Source organism: Aptenodytes patagonicus, chromosome 7, assembly GCF_965638725.1.
Source record: "Aptenodytes patagonicus chromosome 7, bAptPat1.pri.cur, whole genome shotgun sequence".
NCBI lineage: Eukaryota > Metazoa > Chordata > Aves > Sphenisciformes > Spheniscidae > Aptenodytes > Aptenodytes patagonicus.
In genome coordinates this window covers 53,601,988-53,622,659 of record NC_134955.1, presented here as the reverse complement: position 1 = coordinate 53,622,659, position 20,672 = coordinate 53,601,988, and the positions used below count along the sequence as shown (strand labels likewise).

General features: G+C 47.2%; 1 protein-coding gene across 7 annotated transcripts in view; it reads left to right on the top strand.

Annotated features, from left to right (window-relative positions):
• The window catches only part of FOXN3 (forkhead box N3), a 215,718-nt gene that overhangs the window by 67,241 nt on the left and 127,805 nt on the right, over positions 1–20,672 (top strand). For 5 of the 7 annotated variants that reach the window (XM_076345261.1, XM_076345260.1, XM_076345258.1 and 2 more), the window contains exons 1-2: positions 7,485–7,632; positions 10,451–11,007. In XM_076345261.1, coding sequence (XP_076201376.1) covers positions 10,465–11,007 — 543 coding nt within the window. In that variant the 5' untranslated portion in view covers positions 7,485–7,632; positions 10,451–10,464. Of the gene's footprint in view, positions 1–7,484; positions 7,633–8,958; positions 8,980–10,450; positions 11,008–20,672 lie in introns of those variants that run through there. The other 2 variants (XM_076345256.1, XM_076345255.1) reach the window with 2 other exon arrangements.

Genomic DNA, 20,672 nt, shown 5'->3' with positions numbered 1-20,672 from the left:
CTTTGCCGTTTGTCTTGAGTGGGGTCAGTGTGGTAGTGAATAATTTATAGGCAGCATGAATGAGCTCATTAGTCACCTTTTCAGAGCTTAAATGAGTTTTGTGGTTGTCATTACATGGGCCTTCTGTTCAACCACACGGCAAAAGGACGGCTTGGCGGCTGGCTGGCTTGTGGCAGGACAGCCCGTCTCCTTCCAGCCTCGACCGGCCTTTGTCTTCTACTGAAACCCCCGCTCTGCTGCCCAGTGCTGGTCCAGTAACCTGCAGGGGTTTCTCCAGTGATAGCTTTTTTTTTTTGGTTACATGTGACGTTTGGTTTGATATTGTGTTGTTTTCATGTTGTATTTCTTTTTTCCATTATGGAAAAAAATACTGAAGATTATGTGACAAGTGATGTGGAATAAGTAAAACCCTCTACCTGCGTACAAGCAATAAAAGTTACTTTTCTCCTCAAATGTGCTTCAAAATTTTGTTACAGCCATAGCATTTTTTTGTCCTTGAAATGCTTACGGAAGTGCTAAACTGTACTGGAACTAGTTGAACCTTAGAAGGAGGCATAACTATCAGTGTTTACAGGACTGCAGATTTAAAGAAAAAAAAAATCCCAAGATTATTTCCTAGTGCTTTGGCTGCCGAGGCCCACTCCATCCTTGTGGCATCCTTGTGAGAAACCTGTGGAATGAGAAATTTGCCTGCAAAAAATCTGTGAGGTGTCAGATGCGCCGTACCTCCCAGATGACTGCAGCTGTTAATGGCAGTTACCTGTTGCCAAAAAGACTGGAGCAGTGCCAAAAGACCCGGCATGAATTAGTGCCCCCGTGGATAAGTCAGCCCATAATCATAACGAACTTTTGTCACCATAGAGAAGCCAAAAGCTACTCGCAGGGAAACCCACCTCACAGGACGTGAATGTGGCGGCCAGAGCGTGGTTCTCGGCCATAGCTGGTAACAGCAGTTGCTGCTGGGATGAGGGTAATTTAGTTGTGCTTTTTTTCTGTGCCAGCTTTCCTCCTTCCTTCCCAAATCTCGCTTACCTGCTCTGCCTGGCAGCTGCTCTCTGGTTCAGCCATGGAGCCCGCCTAGCCTGTGGCTGCTGAGAGGAGCACAGGACAGAGCAGAAGCTTTCTGCAGATGCTACTGACTCTTTTTAGTCCTTCCACGGCAATTTTTCATTGCTTTCCGTTCCTTGCTCCCTGATGCGTTTGGTAGGCTGGTAGGTACTACTAAAAACACACTAAGGATAGAAGTCTGCTTGATCATTTTATGACACTTTGCTTGTTTCCCAAAACCTGCATCCTCTCAGCATCCCTTCGCAGACACAACTGTAGGTCAGCCATGCTTGTGCTTCATCACTGCATTGCCTCATACAGGCTCTCGCAGCCGTCTCTGCGTTGCTGCAGTCTGGGAATCTGGACCCGCATCTCACAGGATTTCCTCCGGGAACAGCGTTCAAGAAACGTACAGGAAGACTAGTGCCGAGTGGTGAGTAGAGGAAAGCACCCTGGAATATCCTGTGCTACAAAGAGCTGGAAATCAAGCTGGGACTCAGTACAGTTGTGGCTAGGAAATCCACCTGGCGCAAGCAAATGGTCAGAGGAGAATAATCATCTACTAGCTTACAGCACTAATGATAGCAAATTGCATTTAGTGTGAGTTCCTGAGGTCCTCAGTTGGTGAGATGTGAACACAAACTTCATTACCTGTGAGGTCCTGTTCCAACTTAATTTTGCGTGCATGGATACACAAATAAAGGACAAACTCCTGAAGTCTTTGATGAAATGAACAGCTTGTATTCAGGAAAGCTGGGGCAGGACTCGAGATGTTGTCCGGGAAGAATTTTGTCTTAGTTTTAGAAATTCAATTTGGCAATACAGTTTGGGAACTTTATAAAAAGAACTTGGTTCTCCATTATAGTTTTCCCCAAAACTTGTGATCTTTACTTCTATGCTGTGTTGGCTACTGCTTTTCTTCCCCCTTGCTTTTAAGAACAAAAATACAGTTGATTTCTGGTTCTGCTGATTACTTATAAGTTTGACTTCAGCTGCCAAATGGTGAGTACTAATGTTGAGATAACTCCAGGCCACATCTTGCGGCATTACACCTGTACAACAGATAGCAGAGTCTGTGCACCAAACTCCAGAAAACTGTTGTTTCTTTTTTCAGCCCCTGCAAACACTGCAACAGTACCAGAAATACTGGCTTGTATTGCAATTAATGTACCAGCTGTGTTAGGTTAGGTGTGATTTCAGACCAATATAGCCATTATAGCAGAAGACTCCAGTAAAGATATGTTTATCCCAGCAACATTTTGCTTCCCACTGGCTGGGCTACTAAAATAAGCAGCACTGGCAGAAGCTTCCCTTTACCAGTATAAGCTAGGTTTGTGTTTGGCGTGCTAGTATGTTACATCCTAGTTACACTAGTTACACTAGGATGCTAGTGTAATTACACTGGGAAAGCATCTCATATGGACCTGTTTTAATAAATGTATGTAGGACAAACTAGCACGCATGATACTCTCCTCCCACTGCACTCATGTACAGAAACACACTTGCTGGCAGCTTGTCAGCTGTATATAATTTTAGTGCTAAGTGTACTCATTTTCTTAGAAGCGGCAAGCAAGTGTTACTACAATAACATTCTAAATGTGCATACATTATTTTATAAAGGAACTATTTCATAAAACCTCTGGATTTTATTGTAAGAAATTCATTATATTTTAGCCTGTGGAACCGAAATGCTGTAGATACTTTTGTTTGCTCGCACTTCTGACAAAGCTTCTTATCGGTGCTCCTTTTCTCACCGATTCAGTTCTGTTGCTGTTTCTGTTGTGTTTCTTCAGCTGGGGCAAATGAAAACTTGAAGAATAATTAAATGAAAGGCTGGGAAAATGCTTTGTAAATCTGATTCCATGGTCTCAAGTGAATAAGCAAAAGATAGATCTCCTATCAGTAAGCTGGAGTAAGCTGGGCCTTCATTGCGTGTGCAGCTTATATCTTTAGCTAGTGCTTGGGGTGGGAGAAGAAAGGGGAGCGCATGCTTGTAAAGACATGGGGCAGGAAGGCAGGGTACGACTGCGCTTGGAGCAGCTGCGAGGGCAAGAGCTGCTCTTTTTCGCGGGAGCGAGGCACTGCACTGTTTGTCAGCCGGTTGGTTGTGTTTCCTCTGTACGAGACAGAGACTGGCTGTTCAGGTAGGAATTTAGATATGGCTGTTTCTCTGCCCCAAAAGCAGGCATAGTGCAAACAACAAAACCAGGCTGGTCTGGCATGGTTAAAAATAAAGAAGTGTTGATACTGCGGTTCTCTATGAGGGACTGGAGAAGAATGTTGGGAACAGGAGCTGTGAAAGAGGAAACAAGCAAACACATACTGTATTCACGATTTAGTTTTTAATAGTGCCCAAAGGTGTTCAACATGCTTCTGCTCCGTACAAGATTAAATCCATTGCCTCAGAGAAAACAGAAATTTAGAAATGGCAAGACTGAGGGGTGATGCCAGTCATTCTGCATGGGGAAAGAATGGGAACAAAACGAGATGGCCAGTGTACGGTGTTAGAGCCTGAGATGTGTCCCACTATGAGGGTCCTATCACTGATCACAAGGGGCAGCAGCCCTGTCCTCTTTGGTCTTTGAAAGGTACCTTGCACATCAGGACCTTTTCAGAATTGGGAGGTTTTTGGGTACAACTGCATGTCAGATTAAAATCCTAATGAGCAAGCTTAGCTGGCAAACTTGAAGTAGACCTCAGGGTAGAAATTTGACTCTGATGTAGAGAGAATAAACATTGACAAGGATGCCAGTCAATGGGGACATTATAATTGGAGATCAGGTTAGGAATGGGGGCTTAAAGGTGAGGATAAGAAGTGCAGGTCAGTTGAATGGTGAGACTGGTGAGGTCAGAGGGCAGAAAGTAGAAATATTTAGCAAGGTCATGTGGCATGGTCATAATACTGGCAAAGGAAGATGTTCCCAGCAGAGGTGGAGATGGAGGGGGGAAGATGAGCTTTGGAGGGTTGATAAAGAGCCTGTGACCCTTGCTGTGCTCGTTTTGCAACGATGGCTTGTGGGAGGTTATCAGGGATTCCAATCTAGAGGAGGATAAGAGATAAAGGAGTATAGGGAGATGGCTGGAAATCCTCATTAAATAAGATACTGCGACATCTGCAGTTGGTATTCTGAAATCTGAATGGAAAGATTAGACTGTTGTATATTAGCCCACAAGGCTAAAGTGCAGCTCTGCGCTATTGGTACTTCTAATCGGCCTTTGGTACGGCAAATACTTTGGTCTTGATGTACAGTTTTCATCTGTCAGTGTTGCAAATCTTTTGCTAAATGAGTTAGTATTATTCCTGTCTTAGAAATGGGGAAATCGACACCCTAATAAATTTGGTGGCTTGCCTAAGATTACAGTGAGTTACTTGATGGCCATATGTCGGATGTTCTGATGCTGCTGTAGTCTCTAAGCCAGCAGTTAATGATCTTTCAGTGGTGCCGTGTGAGACTGTATTCTCCTTTCTTAAATAAGTTGTATTAAGTATTCCAGCAAAGAGTCAGAAGAAGCTGGGGGACAGTCTTCCGAAGAGGCAAGATGCCAATGTTTACCTCGCTGCTGGTGTTTTACTGCTCTGCAAGTCAGCAGCTGCAGTTGCTTCTGAGCTCAGGGGTGAGTGGGAGCCAGCGAGAGGCTGCCCCGCACTGCTGCCCCTCGCGGGGTGCCTCAGCAGGGAGCCCCGTGCCAGCCCTCTGGCCCAGCGTGCCGTCTCTCTCCCTGCTCTCCTAGGCTTCTGCATCACCCACGGCTGGCCCCTGTGCTCGATCACACTGGCTTTTCTGTCTACACGGCAAACGGCTCGCAGTGGTCCTTCACTGTAATCCTTAGTCTGCGCACTGGGGAAATTCCTAGCCACCACGGAAAAGATATAAAACTCTGAACTGATCTTATTCCACCAATATCGATGGGGAATTTTGCCACTAATTTTGAACAGAACTGAGGTGTGTACCTGAATAGGATGCATACATAATGTATTCAAGGTGTAATATTCTTTGCATACTACCCTGCGTCTCACGAGGCTTCCCCCTTCTCACTTCAGAAATACTTCTCATTAGCTGAATTCTTCTTGGTATTCTGTTCTAAGACACTTGACTTTTACAAGTGATGATAAATGCGATAAATCTCCTTGCTTGCCGATAAAGAGACATGTTGATTCACTCAGAAAAACGCCTGAAGCATTTGGACTAAATTCAGGTGGGTGGAGTTATGACTTGGTAATTTAGTTTGGGTTTGAAACCAAACGGCCATGAGATAAGAGCTGTGTAAACTAATGGTCTGCTGACTGTTGGAGTGTTAGGGCTGGTGGAGTCACAGGGCAGGGTTGGTTACCAGTGGGTAACGATGATACTCTGCTGCCTGACAGCTATTCTTCCCATTCTACAATCCAGCTGCTGGCATGTCTTCTTGAAAATATGCAAGAATGTGAAATAGCAGTTCACTGGGTAGGGGAGGGAAAGCTATCGGCAAAAGAAGGTCTTAGCAAGTTATGACAGGAATTTCTAGTTTGAGAGAATCAACGAAACGCTTTTCATCCCTGCACTTTGAGAATGAGGTAGTTGCCACTCTTGTCTAAAAATGTGAATTTCGCAAGTGTCAGATTAAAAGAGGTAACCCATGCCTTGGGAAATGACTTAAGTACGGACACAGACATGCAGTAGGATACAGTGGTGATCCCAGTTAAGCGGGACAATATTGACTGTGTGGGCTAGCACAGAATTCCTGCAAGGCCTTGAGACAGCTGTCCTAACTTTTCTAAATAAAATGGCTAAAATGCTTTTCTTCTTGGCTTAGGGATAATTTCTGTGCCCAGGGCTGGATTGGAAAGGATCTACCAATATACCTGTATTTCTAACTCGTATTATGTTGTTTATGCGTTTCTGCAGCAGACCTTTTCTATACTGAAAGGAAAATTGATTTTGAAGTATGCTAAATCTGCAAGCCTTGTTTACCCAGAGCGGAAAATCCTTGATTTTTGTGGATCAGCTACGAAACAATTTCATGTAGTTGTTTTGTGGGTGGACAGCCATACCTTAATTCTGTGCTGTGAATCACTGAAGCTGCTCGAGATCAAGCACGTCGCATGTGGGAGACTGTATGTTTAACTAGCGTTGTCTAGGCTGGGCAACTTCTTTTTTGTTTTTAAATCAAGTTAGTTCCCTCCAATTAACTTAACTGATGGTAAGGTTTTTTTACTTGTTAGTACTAGTTATGTCAAGGTATGGTAGCAGGGGAGAAAATACACCATTCTTCCTAATTAAATCAGGCTTTATTTTAAAGCAAATTTCCTTAGACTAAAGAAACAAACCGGTTTTTTTCCTCAGCGGTTATTGCAGATTTCTGCAACACGGTTCTTCACTGCACAACGTGAAGACAGACCCTCAGCAGAGGCCATAGTTTCACGATACACCGAGTGAGCAGCAGAGACCCCCTTGCATTATCCCCTGCTTGTTGCTGCCCACAGGCGTGCTCTCCCCTGCCCTGCACGCCTCTCTGTAGGACCTGGCTCCTGGAGGATGGATGTGTTTGAAACTGGCTGACGGAGTCGGAATACCGGAGGCTCTGCTCCGAGTCGTGTGTCGTCGGTGGGCTTGCTTGCAGGTTTTGCCCTCCTCGGCAGGAATTGATTGACTGCTGGGAGACGTGCAGGACGGAGCCTGGTGTTCTGGTGTTGAAAGATGTCTCCCCTGCTCCTCTTGAGGGGGGAGGGAGAAGCAAGGCTCCGGTGTGTTGCTCTTTGGACTTCTGGCGCCTGGCGGTGCCTTTAGTGGCGACCGTGTAGTTTACTGCAGTTTAGCCGGGGTCGGTCTGGCCGGGCCTCCTGTCACCAGCGGCCGTCACGCCACGGGTAGGGGGAGAGACTCGCACAAGTGGGAGCGCCGCTGCCGCCGGTGAGGACCGGTAGCGCTGTCAGTTCTCTCCACACCGGAGACTTCTCCCCGGGCGCTTCCCGCCTCCCTCCCGACCTCGAATACCCGCCCGCCCCAGGCAAACGCCGCCGGCCCGGCGCGACCCCGACGCCGCTAGGCCCGCGGCGCCTGCCCGCCCGCTTGCCTCGGAGGCGACCCCGCGCCACGCCGCCCGGCGGGGGCTGGCGGGCCGGGAAGGGCGCCCCCGCGGGAGGGCACGTCCGGGCAGCTGGCGGCGGCGGGCGCCCCTTGAGGGTGGCGGCGGGCCGGGGTCCCCGCGGCCTGCCGTGAGGAGCGCCGCCCGCGCCGCCGCCCTCCCCCACCGCCGGCGGCCCTCCCTTCCGCGGCTTCTCCCGTCTCGGCTGGCCCAGCCCACGTTTTCCCTCTCTCCCCTCCCTCCCTGGTCATGTGTCGCCTTTTTTGTTTGCAGTGGAAACAATTTCTCGGTCTTCGGCTCGCACCGAGGCGGACCGCTGCCCGTCGGGAGCGCGGGGCGGGCGGGGGGCGGGCGGCGGCCGGGCCCCATGCTGGCGGAGGTGCCCCCTGCGCCGGGACCCCCGCGGCACCCTCGGGGCTCGGGCTGAGGCGGGGGGCGCGCGATGCCCGGCTCCGTCAGATGAAAGTTTGCGCCACAGCCATGAAGGGACCGCGGTGAAACCACCGCCCCCCCCGCCAGGTAAGTTGTTGTTGTTGTTGTTGTTGTTGTTGCTCGCGGGGATTGCGCAAGGCGGTGGCGGGCCCGCCTGGGGGGCGGCGCGGTGCCGCCCGGCCCGGCTCGGCTCGGTTCGGCTGGCCCCGGCGCGGCCCAGCCCGGCCCCGCGCCACAACTTGGCCAGGAGTTGGTGCGCGGCCGCGGCGTGCGCGCCGCCGTGTCCCCGCCGAGCCCGGCCGGCCGCGCCGCGGGGCCGAGCCGCGGGGCCGCCTGCCGCCCGAGGTGGTCCCGCCGGGGGCTTCCGGGAGCTGCTCGGGCAAGGACTTCTGAATACGCGCACACGCACACACACATGTATATGTAAAAAAGAGGGTTAAAGAGGCGCCGCTCGGTGCGCAGGGGCGCGCGGCGGGGCGGGCGCGGGGAGAAGTTGCCTTCCCAGCGCGGCGGGGCCAGCGAGGGCCGGTGACATCTGGCCGGCATTGGAGGTATGCGCGCCGCCGGCCGCCCGCGCCCGCCCAGCCGGAGCAGTCCCAGTCTCCTAGCAACGCCATTGATTGGCTGCGGCGGCGGCCAATGGGCGCCCGTCCCCCGCCTTTCCCCCCCCTCCCCCCCCGCGTGCGACAAGTACGGTGGGAGCGCTGCGCGGGGGGGCCGCCCCGGTGCGCCCCCCCCGGGGTTGCTGCCCCCGCCGGGCCGCGGGTGAGGCGGGCGGGCGCGGAGGCCCCCTCGGGCGAGCGGCTATGTAGATATCTGGCGGAGCACCCGCAATTGGCAGCGGATTAAAAACGTTCGCCCAACTGCGGGCTCTCATGTGACCGGCGCTCCTTTGTCTGGCGGCGGGGCGCCGTGGCAGCCGCCGCGGGCCTCGTTAACAACCCTCCCCACGCACCCCCCGGGCGCAGCCACGGCCGGGCCCCGCCGCCGGCGGGGCGGCTCCGCTGGGAACCCCTCTCCGGCCGGGCTCCACTGGGCCTCCCTGCAGACCCCGGCGGCCGGCCCGAGAGGGCTCCGCGGGGCCGTGGCCGCCCGGTCACCCCCGGCATCCGTGAGGACCGCTGCCTGGAGAGGGGAAAAAAGAAAGAAAGAAAAAGAGCTGGTATGATACGGCCCTTTGGGAGGATACTGGCAAATAAGCAAATTAAACAGAAAGAGAGCAGCGTGTTGTCATAGCAACAGCGCAATTAAATTACTGTCAGCCATCATATAATTTTCCTGTTTAGAAGCTCATGGGACGTAACTTCCATTTGGAGTCAAAGTTGAGTGTGCAGTGTAGGTAGGCGATGCCGGTGCCCCTGGATGCCGGTGATATTCGTGTTTACCTTCTGCCTGTGCTGGGTGCTGTTTTGAAAGCTAGGAAGTGGGACCTAAGTAAGTTTGGCCTCCCGGTGTTTATATCTGCCTCGGTGTTTTTTCCTCTTCCAGATACTTGTGTGAAACCACGCGTGTTCGCTGAGCTTGTTGTGTGATGGTGTGTATTAATGGGCTTCTGTGCATAGAAGTTCTGTATGTTTCTTTTCTAGTAAAGGCTGCTTTGGTGTAAAGTGTTTATAGAAAGGCCCGAGGAACTTTTCTTTTTCATTTTTGCCCTTTTGTAACAGCTAAAATAAAGTCCATCATTTCTCTTTCGCAGAATGGCTATCTTGCTCTTTTTTTCCTGTAGATAGATGATTCATTCTGTTGTTACCTGTAGTATTTTTGCCCTTCGTTTACAGTATCGAGTGTGTGACTGCATGACTTCAGGGAACTGCTGCGGATACATTTCAGATACAGGGAATCATTTTGCTCGTTCAGCATTTGTGCAGGAAGTTTAGTCGTTTTTAAAGTCTCTTTCCAATTTTTATTTCACTGCTGTTCACATCTTCAGACCTAAATCCTGCGAGTTTTACTGTATGGAGAAGCTAAGGGAGCCTGTCTCCTGCTTCTGAAATAGAATTTTTGGGCTCCTGTCTGCTTCTCTTGAGGTGGGCAGGTGCCCAGCTTCACCCAGCTTCTGAAGGGCTCAGGTCCTCCTGAATATTACTGCTTGCAGGTATCCCCCCAGGGCCTGCTAGTGCGGTACCCTTGGCAGCTCATCCCACCTCTCCTGGGCCACTGTTGAGCATCACAGCAGTCCTTCTGACTCTGTTTTCTGCCACATTTGAAATACAGTTCGGTTTATGTTAAAATCTTCTCTGTTTACATACATTTTTAAAGTGCTGTATTCCTCTGGTGTTTGTTTCCCTGTGTCTTGGCCCTGGTCCCAAAACTACCGTGTGTTGCTTTCCTTCCTCCCTTCTCCCACCCTTGCTGGTTTTGAAGTTCTGCTGTCATTTCTGAGTTTTGTTGCAGCTGTGACTGTAGTCAGATTGGATGCTTGTCTGCCTCGGCCTTTAGCCAGAGTGACTTTAATCACGGTGCTGTTGTATTGTCCTCAAAAGTGAAACAGCTGAACTTAATCTGAAGCAACTGGCCTTAAGTCCCTCTTTTTTTAAATTTTTTTAGTTTACATGCTTATTAAAGTGATACAATTGGAGTATTCAATGATTTGATACACATATTCATCACTAAAGGGACATGTCTTTAGGATTTCCTGTGTGGGGCTTCATGCACATGCAGAACTGAGGTGTATTGGGATTATCGTCTTATTCCATTGACTGAAATTTCTTCCCTTGTCATGACTTTAGATTATTTTACTCAACAGTTGTGAATGAGTGTTTATGTGAGTCTGTCATTTTTAATACAGATGGCAAAAGGCTGAGTGACCAGTTAGGGAAAAGCTGTCAAAATGTTACGCGTTATCTTTTTATGAGCTAACTTTTCTCTCTTTCTTTCTACCCTTCCTTTGGATTTGCTCTCCCAGGAGTTGCTGTCTAAATGGGTCCAGTCATGCCTCCCAGTAAGAAGCCAGAGGGCTCAGGAATTAGCGTTCCCAGCGGATTGAGCCAACGTTACCAAGATAGCGATTTATCAAAGGCACTTCACGATGACGAGGACCTAGATTTCTCTTTGCCTGCCATCAGATTAGATAAAGGGGCCATGGAAGATGAAGAACTAACTAATTTGAACTGGTTACATGAGAGCAAGAACTTGCTGAAGAGCTTTGGGGACTCAGTGTTAAGGAGCGTTAGCCCTGTTCAGGACATTGGTGATGACACGCCGCCGTCTCCTGCCCACTCTGACATGCCCTACGATGCCAAGCAGAACCCCAACTGCAAACCTCCTTATTCCTTTAGCTGCCTCATATTTATGGCCATTGAGGACTCGCCAACCAAAAGACTGCCCGTAAAGGATATATACAACTGGATCTTGGAACATTTTCCATATTTTGCAAACGCACCCACTGGATGGAAAAATTCTGTGCGACATAATCTATCCTTGAATAAGTGTTTTAAGAAAGTGGACAAAGACAGAAGTCAGGTAAGTTTGGAACTATGGAAACCTATCTGGCTCTGAAAATATTCACTTGCTAATCCCAGAACGTGTCCATAACAGTGAAATGCAGAATATGCAACACTGTCCCTGGTAACGTAGTTCATTAAATTCAGAGCGCCAACATTTCTTTAGCATGGCTCATTCTGATTTTATTAAATTCATTGTCTAGACATCTGTAAGAAAGTACTCGGTGTGTGTGTGTTTCTTCTTTTCCCCCCAGCTGGTGTCTTCATGCATAGTGGTTAAATATTGTTTTTAGTTATCATGCTGTGGTAATGGTTTCCAGCTATACTAGATGAATGTAATCATGTTATAAATAGGCTGCTTGCTGTTCTTGGCTTATACAAATGTGTAGTGAAAGGGTATGCCTTATGTAAGAGTCCATCGCTTTCTCCCTGGTCTGTGTTGTAATCTGAAAAAACTTTTCTTTCTCTTAAACAAACAGAAGTAGTTCTGAATTTTGGTGACGAAGCTTCATTCCATTTCAAGCAGGTTTTGGAGAAACTCTTCAAAGAGAGGAGATAGGTCTGGCATCAAAGGTGAAAGTTACCATTCACCGGAACTTCTGTCATTTTCTCCCTGGGCTCATGTAGCTGCTGTGACTGGTGTGGTGGCAGAAGCCTGGGGAGCACATTTTTGCTTTCGGATCTCTCTTCTTGTCGGCTGGTTTCACTGCTGAATCCTCAGCGGTGTCTGCAGGAAGAGGCTGTGTGTGAGGGAATGGGGAAGTGAGCTGAGTGGTGGAGGCAGTCCTTTGCGTACCCTTCTACCGCATCAGTTTGCCTGGGAGCAGATACCAGTTTCTGAAGGGGACCGTCTCCAGAAGCAGTGGTCTGGGTGAATCTTTGGCAAAGTACAAGTATACTGATAAAAGTATCAGCTTGTAGAATAATTTCACAGGCCTTCTCACAGGTTAGTGAAATAAATAGCAGGTAAAATCAGATCACGGACCATCTGTCTCTAAAATTGGCTGAAGATCAGAAAGTGGACGCTTTCTCCTGGCAGAAACAATAGATGCACTTAACTTCTGTATTTCAGTGAAGTAAATACTGTGATTGTCTTGTAGCTGGTTACCCTGAAACTACACTTCTGTTGGTGGTGCTGTTCTCCCTATTTTGCGTGTGATTTAACTTTAAATGCTGTGGAATAGGAGCTCAAGTAACTCTAGAGGAAGAGTGATACATGACCCTAAACTATCAACTTTTCATTTGAGATTACCTAACTTTCTTTTCTCTGGAGCTTTCCTTTTTTTAAACGATTGACTCTTTAGGTTTTTTTTTTATTTTTTTTTTTTAAATGTTGTTCCCTAGAATCCACTGTCCACATGTTGGTGATCACACACTGTATGTTGGTATTTTTATAAATTAGTTGCTGTGAATGATTATGTATGAGATCAAATAACCTGTTCCTGAACTGGATCTTGTTTTGTGTAAATCAGAGTCTTGAATTCTTGTTTGGAAGTGAGACTATAATAACAAGTGCCACACCAGACTTTCATGATCCTGTCTCAGACCATAAGAAACCTTCAGACAATACATTTAAAAAAACCCAAAAATATTGTACCTGGCAAGGCATGTGTTTAACATTGCCATTTGTGTTTTGTTCTATCCCTCTTCCTCTGTTTACAAGTTGACTGTTTAGATTACAGCTTCCTTCCTATGAAGAACTTGTCTTCATGTCTATCTGTCAAATATCCAGCAGTCTGCTGAGCTTGTATGAACAATACCACGACGCGCTGCTTCTCCACAGGGAAGTGGTGGAGCACAATGCATGACTAGTCACCTATGTCTCCCGTTCGTGATTAGAGCCGTGGTTACATAGCTAGACAACAAGGTGTGGTGGGAGGCCTTGCCTATATGAATAGTGAGGTGGGGTTTTATTCATTCCTGGAAAATCCCAGGTTATGAGAGAGAATTTCTTCCATCTCCTGGAGATGCTAATAATTGCAGGTAGCCACCATTAAGGTGAATGAGATGAGAATCTCAAACATAAAATGCACCAAGGCAGATCATTTAAATCCCCTGCTGGGTTTTTCTCGTGTCCTGGCCAAGGGACAGGGCAGACGCAGTCCTGAGCGCAGAATTGGCGCTTGCTCATAGTTGCTGAATCAGGTGCTTGATAGCTAATTGTGGACTTGGAAAGCAGTAAACTTCAGCTGCTGGCTTTGAAAATACCTTCGTGTGTGTGCACACGAACACTCGGGGTTGATTTGAGTACCTTGCAGCCAGCATCTCTGCTGTTCAGAAGGAAGGTGTCCATCTAAAGGGTTCTCCGGTTTTGGGCTGGGGCTTGGGACAGGGGAAGGGGGGGACTCTCCTCTGTAAGGAATTGTTATGCCACTTCTTCCCCTTTGCAGCCAGATTCTGCAAACTGCAGGTTTGGAGTCTGCCTGTCTTACTGTTTTTATGTGGGAAAAAAAAAAAGCATTTAGCAAATGGCATGTTGTAAAATGCTAACAGGATAGGCTCTGAAACATGTACAGTACAGGGGGAAGGAGTTAATCAGTGCTGGGAATTGCAGGCATTTGCTAGTTGATGTGCGTTGACACACTGTGAAAAGCTAGAAGCTTTTCCTCTCATAGTTGTGCTTTCCAGTGTTTGTTTGTGTAGCCTTTCAGTAATCGTTTTTCTAAAAAAAGTTCTGCTGAACACTTAATTCTTTTTTGAATTCCCTCTGCATGGTAGTTTTCTCAATCTTGGGCTCCACTAATTTATATTCATGGGGCTAAATATGTATTTAATAGTATGCGGCTTTTTCTGCCTGCAAATGAATGCTTGCATTTCTTGATGTGAGATCCTTGTAATGGCGGGGGGGGGGGGGGGGGGGAGCTTACAGGCTGCATCACTTGAGTTTTTGGCTTGCCCTGTCCTGGTGCTTTTAGGTCTGGTGTGGAATGCTGGGAAAAGACGTTTTTCTCCTCAGATTTGTTTATGCACTGCTGCTATTCCACTTCAGCTGCAATGCCATCAGGCTTACCTGGCAAGCCGACAGAGTGACTATTCATGTAACTTTGCAATGAGGCTGATCTCCTGGATTGAGACAGAGAGCCGGGCTGAAGAAGGGAAAATGCTGAGCCCTTGATTGTACAAACCTCTTTGCATTGAGCTCAGCAGTTTAATAGTAGTTGGCCAGAGTATGAAGTATCACATGTTGGGGAGTAGACGAGGAGTTCCCTGGCTTTGTTTATGCGTCCGGACCTGTGAATTCAGTCATTCAGATTAATCCTATTGTGAACGTACAGATCTAAATGTTCTCCAGTGTGCGTCCCATTTAGTACAGCCCGTTAGCCCATGACTTCCCTGACTTCCCTACCATCTGGTCCTTGGCTATAGAGAGGAATTTTTCTTGTATATGTGTCTCCATAGCAACGAGTTTGCAGTTGATATGGAAAGTAAGCAGTTGCCCTAGCAACGGAGTTACTGATGTGGCAGCTTCTCTGCTTGCAGGGAAAGGGCTAAGCTAGTTCAGACGCATTATGTAGGTTTGCTGTAATTATAGCTGCGCCCACTAGTGCTGCTCTAGCTAAGGGTCTGTTGAAAAATTTTATAAGCCCTCTTTTTTTCCCCCTTGAAGATTTGTTTTATTCGTGTAGGGATTCCTGCTTTGAACAAAGGCTGTTAGGATTGTTTTTTCAGGGCATGCGATACGTCTGTGCCTTTTATGAATGCAAACTTTCTCAATCATTATTATCAAATGGGTGGGTGAGGGGAAAGGATGTTTGACCTCATTGGCTTCTCTGCAATTTTTTTGTCTCAGTGAACAGCCTGTGGTTATAGAAGCTGGGGCTCTCGTCCCATGCTGCTTTCCGCTATTCTGCTGTCTTTTCCCTGGTCTGTGCTTCTTTGGGCATCCATCCTATTAAGAGGGTTCCTCTTTGTGTCTGATCTGCGTTGTCTGAGACAGGGAGATGCACACATGCTCCTGGCTCTGTGCACACTGAAGAAATTCAAGTCTCTTAAAGGTTTGTTTAGCACTCGTGCTGAGGGACGTCTTAATAAAAATGTAATGAGGGTAAGGGATATGTTTATGGGGCTGGGAGAAGAAAATTCTCCTCGCTTGATGTGAAAGTTATTCTTAGAAGTACGTGGTCCATAACTGGGTCATGGAGATCCAGCCAGGCTCCTCCTCTGTCTGGAGCAGGCTTTGAGACCTGAGGACTCCCGAGTGGTCCTTGGGCTCTGCGAGAGCTGACATCCAACTTGTCCTCATCTAATGCACTGCCTCTCGTAAGGGCTCTGCCAGGGCACCTGATGAGAGCCACGGGGGACCCTTTGGGTGCAGGAAACTTTTCAGGAGTCCTTCCTGCCAACGTCTTTCTTCTGATGTGATAATGTCTGGGCTTTTGACAGGTAAAACCCTGCAGAAGGATAAGCACTAGCTAGAGTGAGAGGAAAAGGAGCCTGCTTGTTTTTTGTTAGAATCTCCCAATTCAATCTGCATATACACAAAGGCAAGGGACCAGGGACCCTGTCCTCCCTCTTTTAACATTATTATTTGAGAAGATCTCCTGTGAAAGCTCAGTGGCACTCTGGGGATAGAAATTATCTCCTCCATTTTTAATATTGTTATCACCTAGACTGACCCAAATAACACAAGCATCAGAATTTCACTGTGTTTATAATACCTGGTGGAGCTAAAGTGTAAAAAAAAAAAAAAAAAAAGGGGGGGGGTGGGTAGGCAACCCCCCCCCCCCCCCCCCAAAAGAACTCCAAACAACAAAACAACCCCTCAGATTCATGTTAAAGACTTCAGATGATGTTGACTCCATTAATAAAATAATGCCCTAAATAAGCTGGTCCAATTGTTAATTTCCCAAATAGTTAAAAGGAGGTGTTGTGTTTTTAAGCTGGAATTTGTCTAGTTTAACTTGAAATCCATTTTCTTATACTCCAGTCTATCATACTAAAAAGCTCTCTAGTACCAGAAATTTTCTCCTCAAATGGGTATTTAGAGAAATGAGGGTCACTTCATTCCAGAGCAATCATAAAAGTCTCTAGAACCATACTGTAACATGGGGTTTCCAGATATCAGATGATTTATAGAGAGCTTTTCTTGAACCCTTTCAGTTTTGGTTTTGAAGTGCAAACCCAAGAAATGATACAGAATATTTAAATAATAGATTTCCTAAAGCTGTGCGTGGAAATAACATGCTTCCATTTCACTGGTTTCCAGCTGGTTGACTTTACATCAGAGCTTACTCTTTGCAGTGGAATCTGCCTGTATTAACTGGTTTAGAGCTGTACAAAGCATAATCAGTTCTTTTTCAAGTAATGATGAAGAGCCGGCAATATCCAGAGAGTGCTCTGAACCTTATATCTAAGGTATTTACGTTATGTTGCTCTTGGTTAAGATAGCCCGTGGGCAGGTGCCCTGCTGAGTAACTGTGGTGTTAGTTGCACATTGACAGGCTATTGACCTAACAGAGGGGATTGGCTACTTAAGTTAAATAAACTAGAGTAACTGGCCATGGCTGTGCTCCTAACCCACAGCAAAGATGATACGATGCATGTTAAGTAGCACTGAAAGAGTCCAGACAGGAAAGCAGGAGCAAGCTGCTCTTCACCCGTTGGGCTTGGGCTGTGGTGCGGTTGATGAGCTGTGGTCGCACCTCCCTTGCTCCTGGCTGTTTGCTCCAACACCTTCCTGGCACATGAACTTTTGCATTTCTGTGACAAACCACAGATCTGGTCAGGGATCTGATCCGGCTGGATTTTTATCTTTCCCTGTTTTTTTAATTCTTGAGTCGCTTTTCAGCTTATTTCCCCGATTTAGGTCACAGCACAATACAACAAACAGTTGTGCCAACACGACAGAGGGAGTAGAGGTGACAGGGAGGCTGGGGAATGCCTCCGGTTGGGATTGCTGAGGAGGCAAGCCGTTCCTGACGGAAGAAAGGCCTGATAGAGGCTGGCAGCTGCAGGGAGAGTTGGTGCACGACTGCTTGGTGGGGTAATGGATGTGGTCCCTACTACAAGGTAAAGGCTAGGGTGAAATGAGAAAAGACTTTTAAATACAATGGGAGGCTTTCTTCTGCTGGAGATGTTTCTTTTGGTTTTCCCCTAGGAGCAGGACTGTGCTATTTGTTGTTCAAGTGGCCTGTGTTAGCAGCTCTTTGTGGTGTTTTACAGCTGCTCTAAAGTTATCAAGGTCTGGGCTGCCACCATCGGGCATGGTTCCTGCCCAGCCTGGTTGCCTGTTGCCTTTGCTGGGGGATTGAACCAATCTGGGGCTGTATTGCCAGCCCCTCTCGAGCTCATACTGGCACGTATGTAACCACTCAATGAGCGGGCTGAAAACTATTTGTGTTTATTTTCGTTTGGGTTATTTTTCAGTGGGTGAATGTAGTTGGATTAATTTTCAGCTCCCTGCTTAGCTCATGGTCACTGTGGTCAGAGGAGCACCAGTGTCAGCACAGGCCGTGGGCTCAGCTCTGTTTAATCTGGCATGAAACCATGCCTATGGCTTTCAGCCAGATCAGAGCTGACCCGGCGACAGTAGAAGATGGGGAAGGGAAGGGGCGGGGGATGTTCTTACCTTCAAGAGCATAGGCTGCGCTTAAATCACTGGGGCTGCTTGTATGTTCTGTCAGATATGTGCTTGGTGCTGGATTGGGCCCATATGACACGGATGAAATGGTCCTAAGAAAACTGTGTGAGGGTGTGTGTGCATGCATGTATGTTTTTCTCAGCTTTGCAAGGTCTGTTTCTTTCTGTTGTCCAAAGGTTTTAATATTGGCAGTAGAGGTGGCTTTGAGTGGAGCTGTGCTATGGATCCTCTGAAAAGCTATTATGGGAGAGGGAAGGATGTCTATAAAATCAATTCTCAGGCTTTTCTGTGCAGCTGTCTCTACATCCCCATCGCCACCTAGGTTTCTTCCTAATTCTCGGAGAGCTAACAAACTGCTGTTGTCACTGCCAGCAAGTGAAGCACGGATCCTGGGGCTGCAATCTTGTTTGAGTACAGGAGGCCTCGCTGATGATGGGGCTGGAGTATGTATGTACACAGGAGCACTTTACGTGTCTGTCAACGAACGCTGGCCCTTGGGGGATCACCATGAAACTCCTGTGGTGGTAGGCAAGACATGCCCCTGAGCACCAGGCCCACGATGGCGGCTGCGCTAACTCCGGCTGTGGCTGAACATCAGGGATGAACTGGGCTTGCTGGTCTGGCCAAGCATGCGTTCTTCTGTCTCACACTTTAGTTCTTCAAGAAAACATCAAAGAATCCATTTTAATTACAAAATATGTGTCCTTTAGACTTCTTCCTTCCTTTCCTAAAAGGGAAGTGAAGCGTTTTACGTTGGCTGAAAGGGCACAGTAAATTGTGCTGTGTGGCTTCTCTTCATGGGTGAAGACCTCATGAAAAAGCATTTAAAAGACTTGATCATAATTGAGCAGTTGAAAAGAATTGAGTAGTTGAAAATACTCTTCAGGCAGCCTGAGGTAGCCTTTGTGTTGCTGGAGAAGCTTCCTTTCCTTGCTCTGGTTTCAGACAGTTGCTGCGTCCCACTCACTGACCCAGGCAGCTGAAACCTTGGCTTATTCCTGTGGCAGCTCTGCGTTCCTGGTAAAGTCATTCGAATGACTGGCCCGGTGGGGTCTGAGAAGCAGTCTCCAGGCTGCTCATACCTGCTCCTTCTGCATTATTTTCAGCTAATTGCTGTATCTTCATCATAAATCTAGTTAAAACAAATGAATGGTCCAGGGTAACACAAGCTGGAATCCTTATGAAAAAGGGACCCAGTGTGACACTATTTTTAATTTAGTTTGTTGGTATTTGTATGTTGGTCAGTGGTGGCTTAGCATATAGAAGTAATTGACTTGCGTCATTTCAAGACTGGGCAGACCATTGCTAGATGAGGTCATGGTGCAAGCATGGTCTGTAGCTATAACAAAGCAATATGTTATGATGCAGTTAAGCAAATCTGTGTTCACAAGATTAAAAAAAAACAAACCATGTGGCTGCCTCTAGTTAAGTTTTGCTCAGTAAGCATGTAGGGAAAGACTGTGCTGCACGCTTATATGTATTTTTTAAGCTAATAAAGATTTCTCTCTCTAAGCATTTGCTTTTATCTTCTGATATATAATCTGGTATTTTGAACCAGTATAAGTCAAGTCTCCTGTCTTCTAGTTAAAGGAAGATACTGAAGAAAGTTTGCTTTAATGAGACGCCTATGAATCTTGCTGGTTTTCTGGTACTTCAGGTTTAAGTCAGTTTGTTATTAAGTAGTTTAAGAACAATGAGATTTTGCTTTCTTCAGTAGTAGCAACTGGCTTGTTATGATTCCATATTTAAGTTTTGGTCTCAAGGAAAAAAATGTTTAATTTTGCTTCTTAACATGTCATTCGATCTAATTCCCAGTTAGTTTCAGTCCCTCTCCCAATCATTCCCCACCTGCTCTGGTGTCTCAGAGCTGGCCAAAAGCAGGGTACCCACTCAGCTCCAGAGCTGGGAAATGATTACAGGTGGGCTGGGGGAGAGAGGAGGTGCCAAAACTGATTGTCTGGCAGTGCTTAATTGACAAGCAGCAGAGAAACACAGGCAGTCCGTTCAGGTGCTGCTTACGAGTCCCTATCCTTGACGCTTGTGCTCTGACCTCTTAAAAGGTAGAATGGATCCTGTACATCTGCTTGAATGCTTGTATCAGTCTCGTATCTTAGCTTTTCTGACTTAATTCCTGTGTGTGTTTTCTCTGGTTTGGAAGAACTCAGGCACAGAAGTAGTACGGTACATTTTCTTTAATTGTAGAGACAAAGGCGGCTCTTCTGAAGGAGCAGAAATGTTGTTGCTTTTGGACAGGCCCTGTGGATGGCTACCGGGACACTCGCCGTTCAGCGGAGTCTGGCTGTCCTGGAACTAGCTGGCCTCATAGATGAGGGCAAGGAACACCTTCCTCAGCTGTGCTGCTTTTAGCGAGAGCTTCCTGAGGTTTTCCCTTTGAGCAAAATTAGTGTCCAGGACTGATGTTCACAGTGATTCTCACCTTTAATTACACAAGGGAGTGCGCAGTGCCTTGCTTCTGCCATGCCATCGTGCCCGTGATTCCTCTTAGCTTGCCTTTGGATCTTACTGATCAAGTGGCTGGAGCTGCTGAGATGCCTGGTAGTTGAGATACTGCACCCACACCAAGCTCATCATCACTACTGTGTCTGGTCATTTAGTGCAGATTATTGCAATGGCAATAAAACTGTGGTTATCTTTTCTGGAGAATAAGCACATTTATAACAGTCTGGATGCTGACAAGATTTACATACTTACTGGCAACTCAACTGGCTTCTACAAAGTCCTAAATTTCTTACAGCTGTAAGTGCTGTCAGACTCATCAGTGATAGAGGTCATGTAAGATAAGCAACAGTGGGGAGGAAGAAGGGGAGTGACCTTCCTACTTTGGCATAATTTTTTTTCCTCCTGAATTTTTGGTAGGTCACTATTGGCCCTTCTCAGGCTGGAATGTGACTTGTTTTCTTCTGTTCTCCCACCAGTTTGGACTCCTGACTTCAGAGGAACTGTTTACTCTTGAGTAAACAACAGCAGAATTGGGACTGAGAGCTGTGCAAAGTAGCAGTTGTGGCCATAAATGATGTCTCTGGATTTTACTCAGTTATCCATAATAGTAATTTTGGAGACAGTACATTTTAATTCATTAGTTA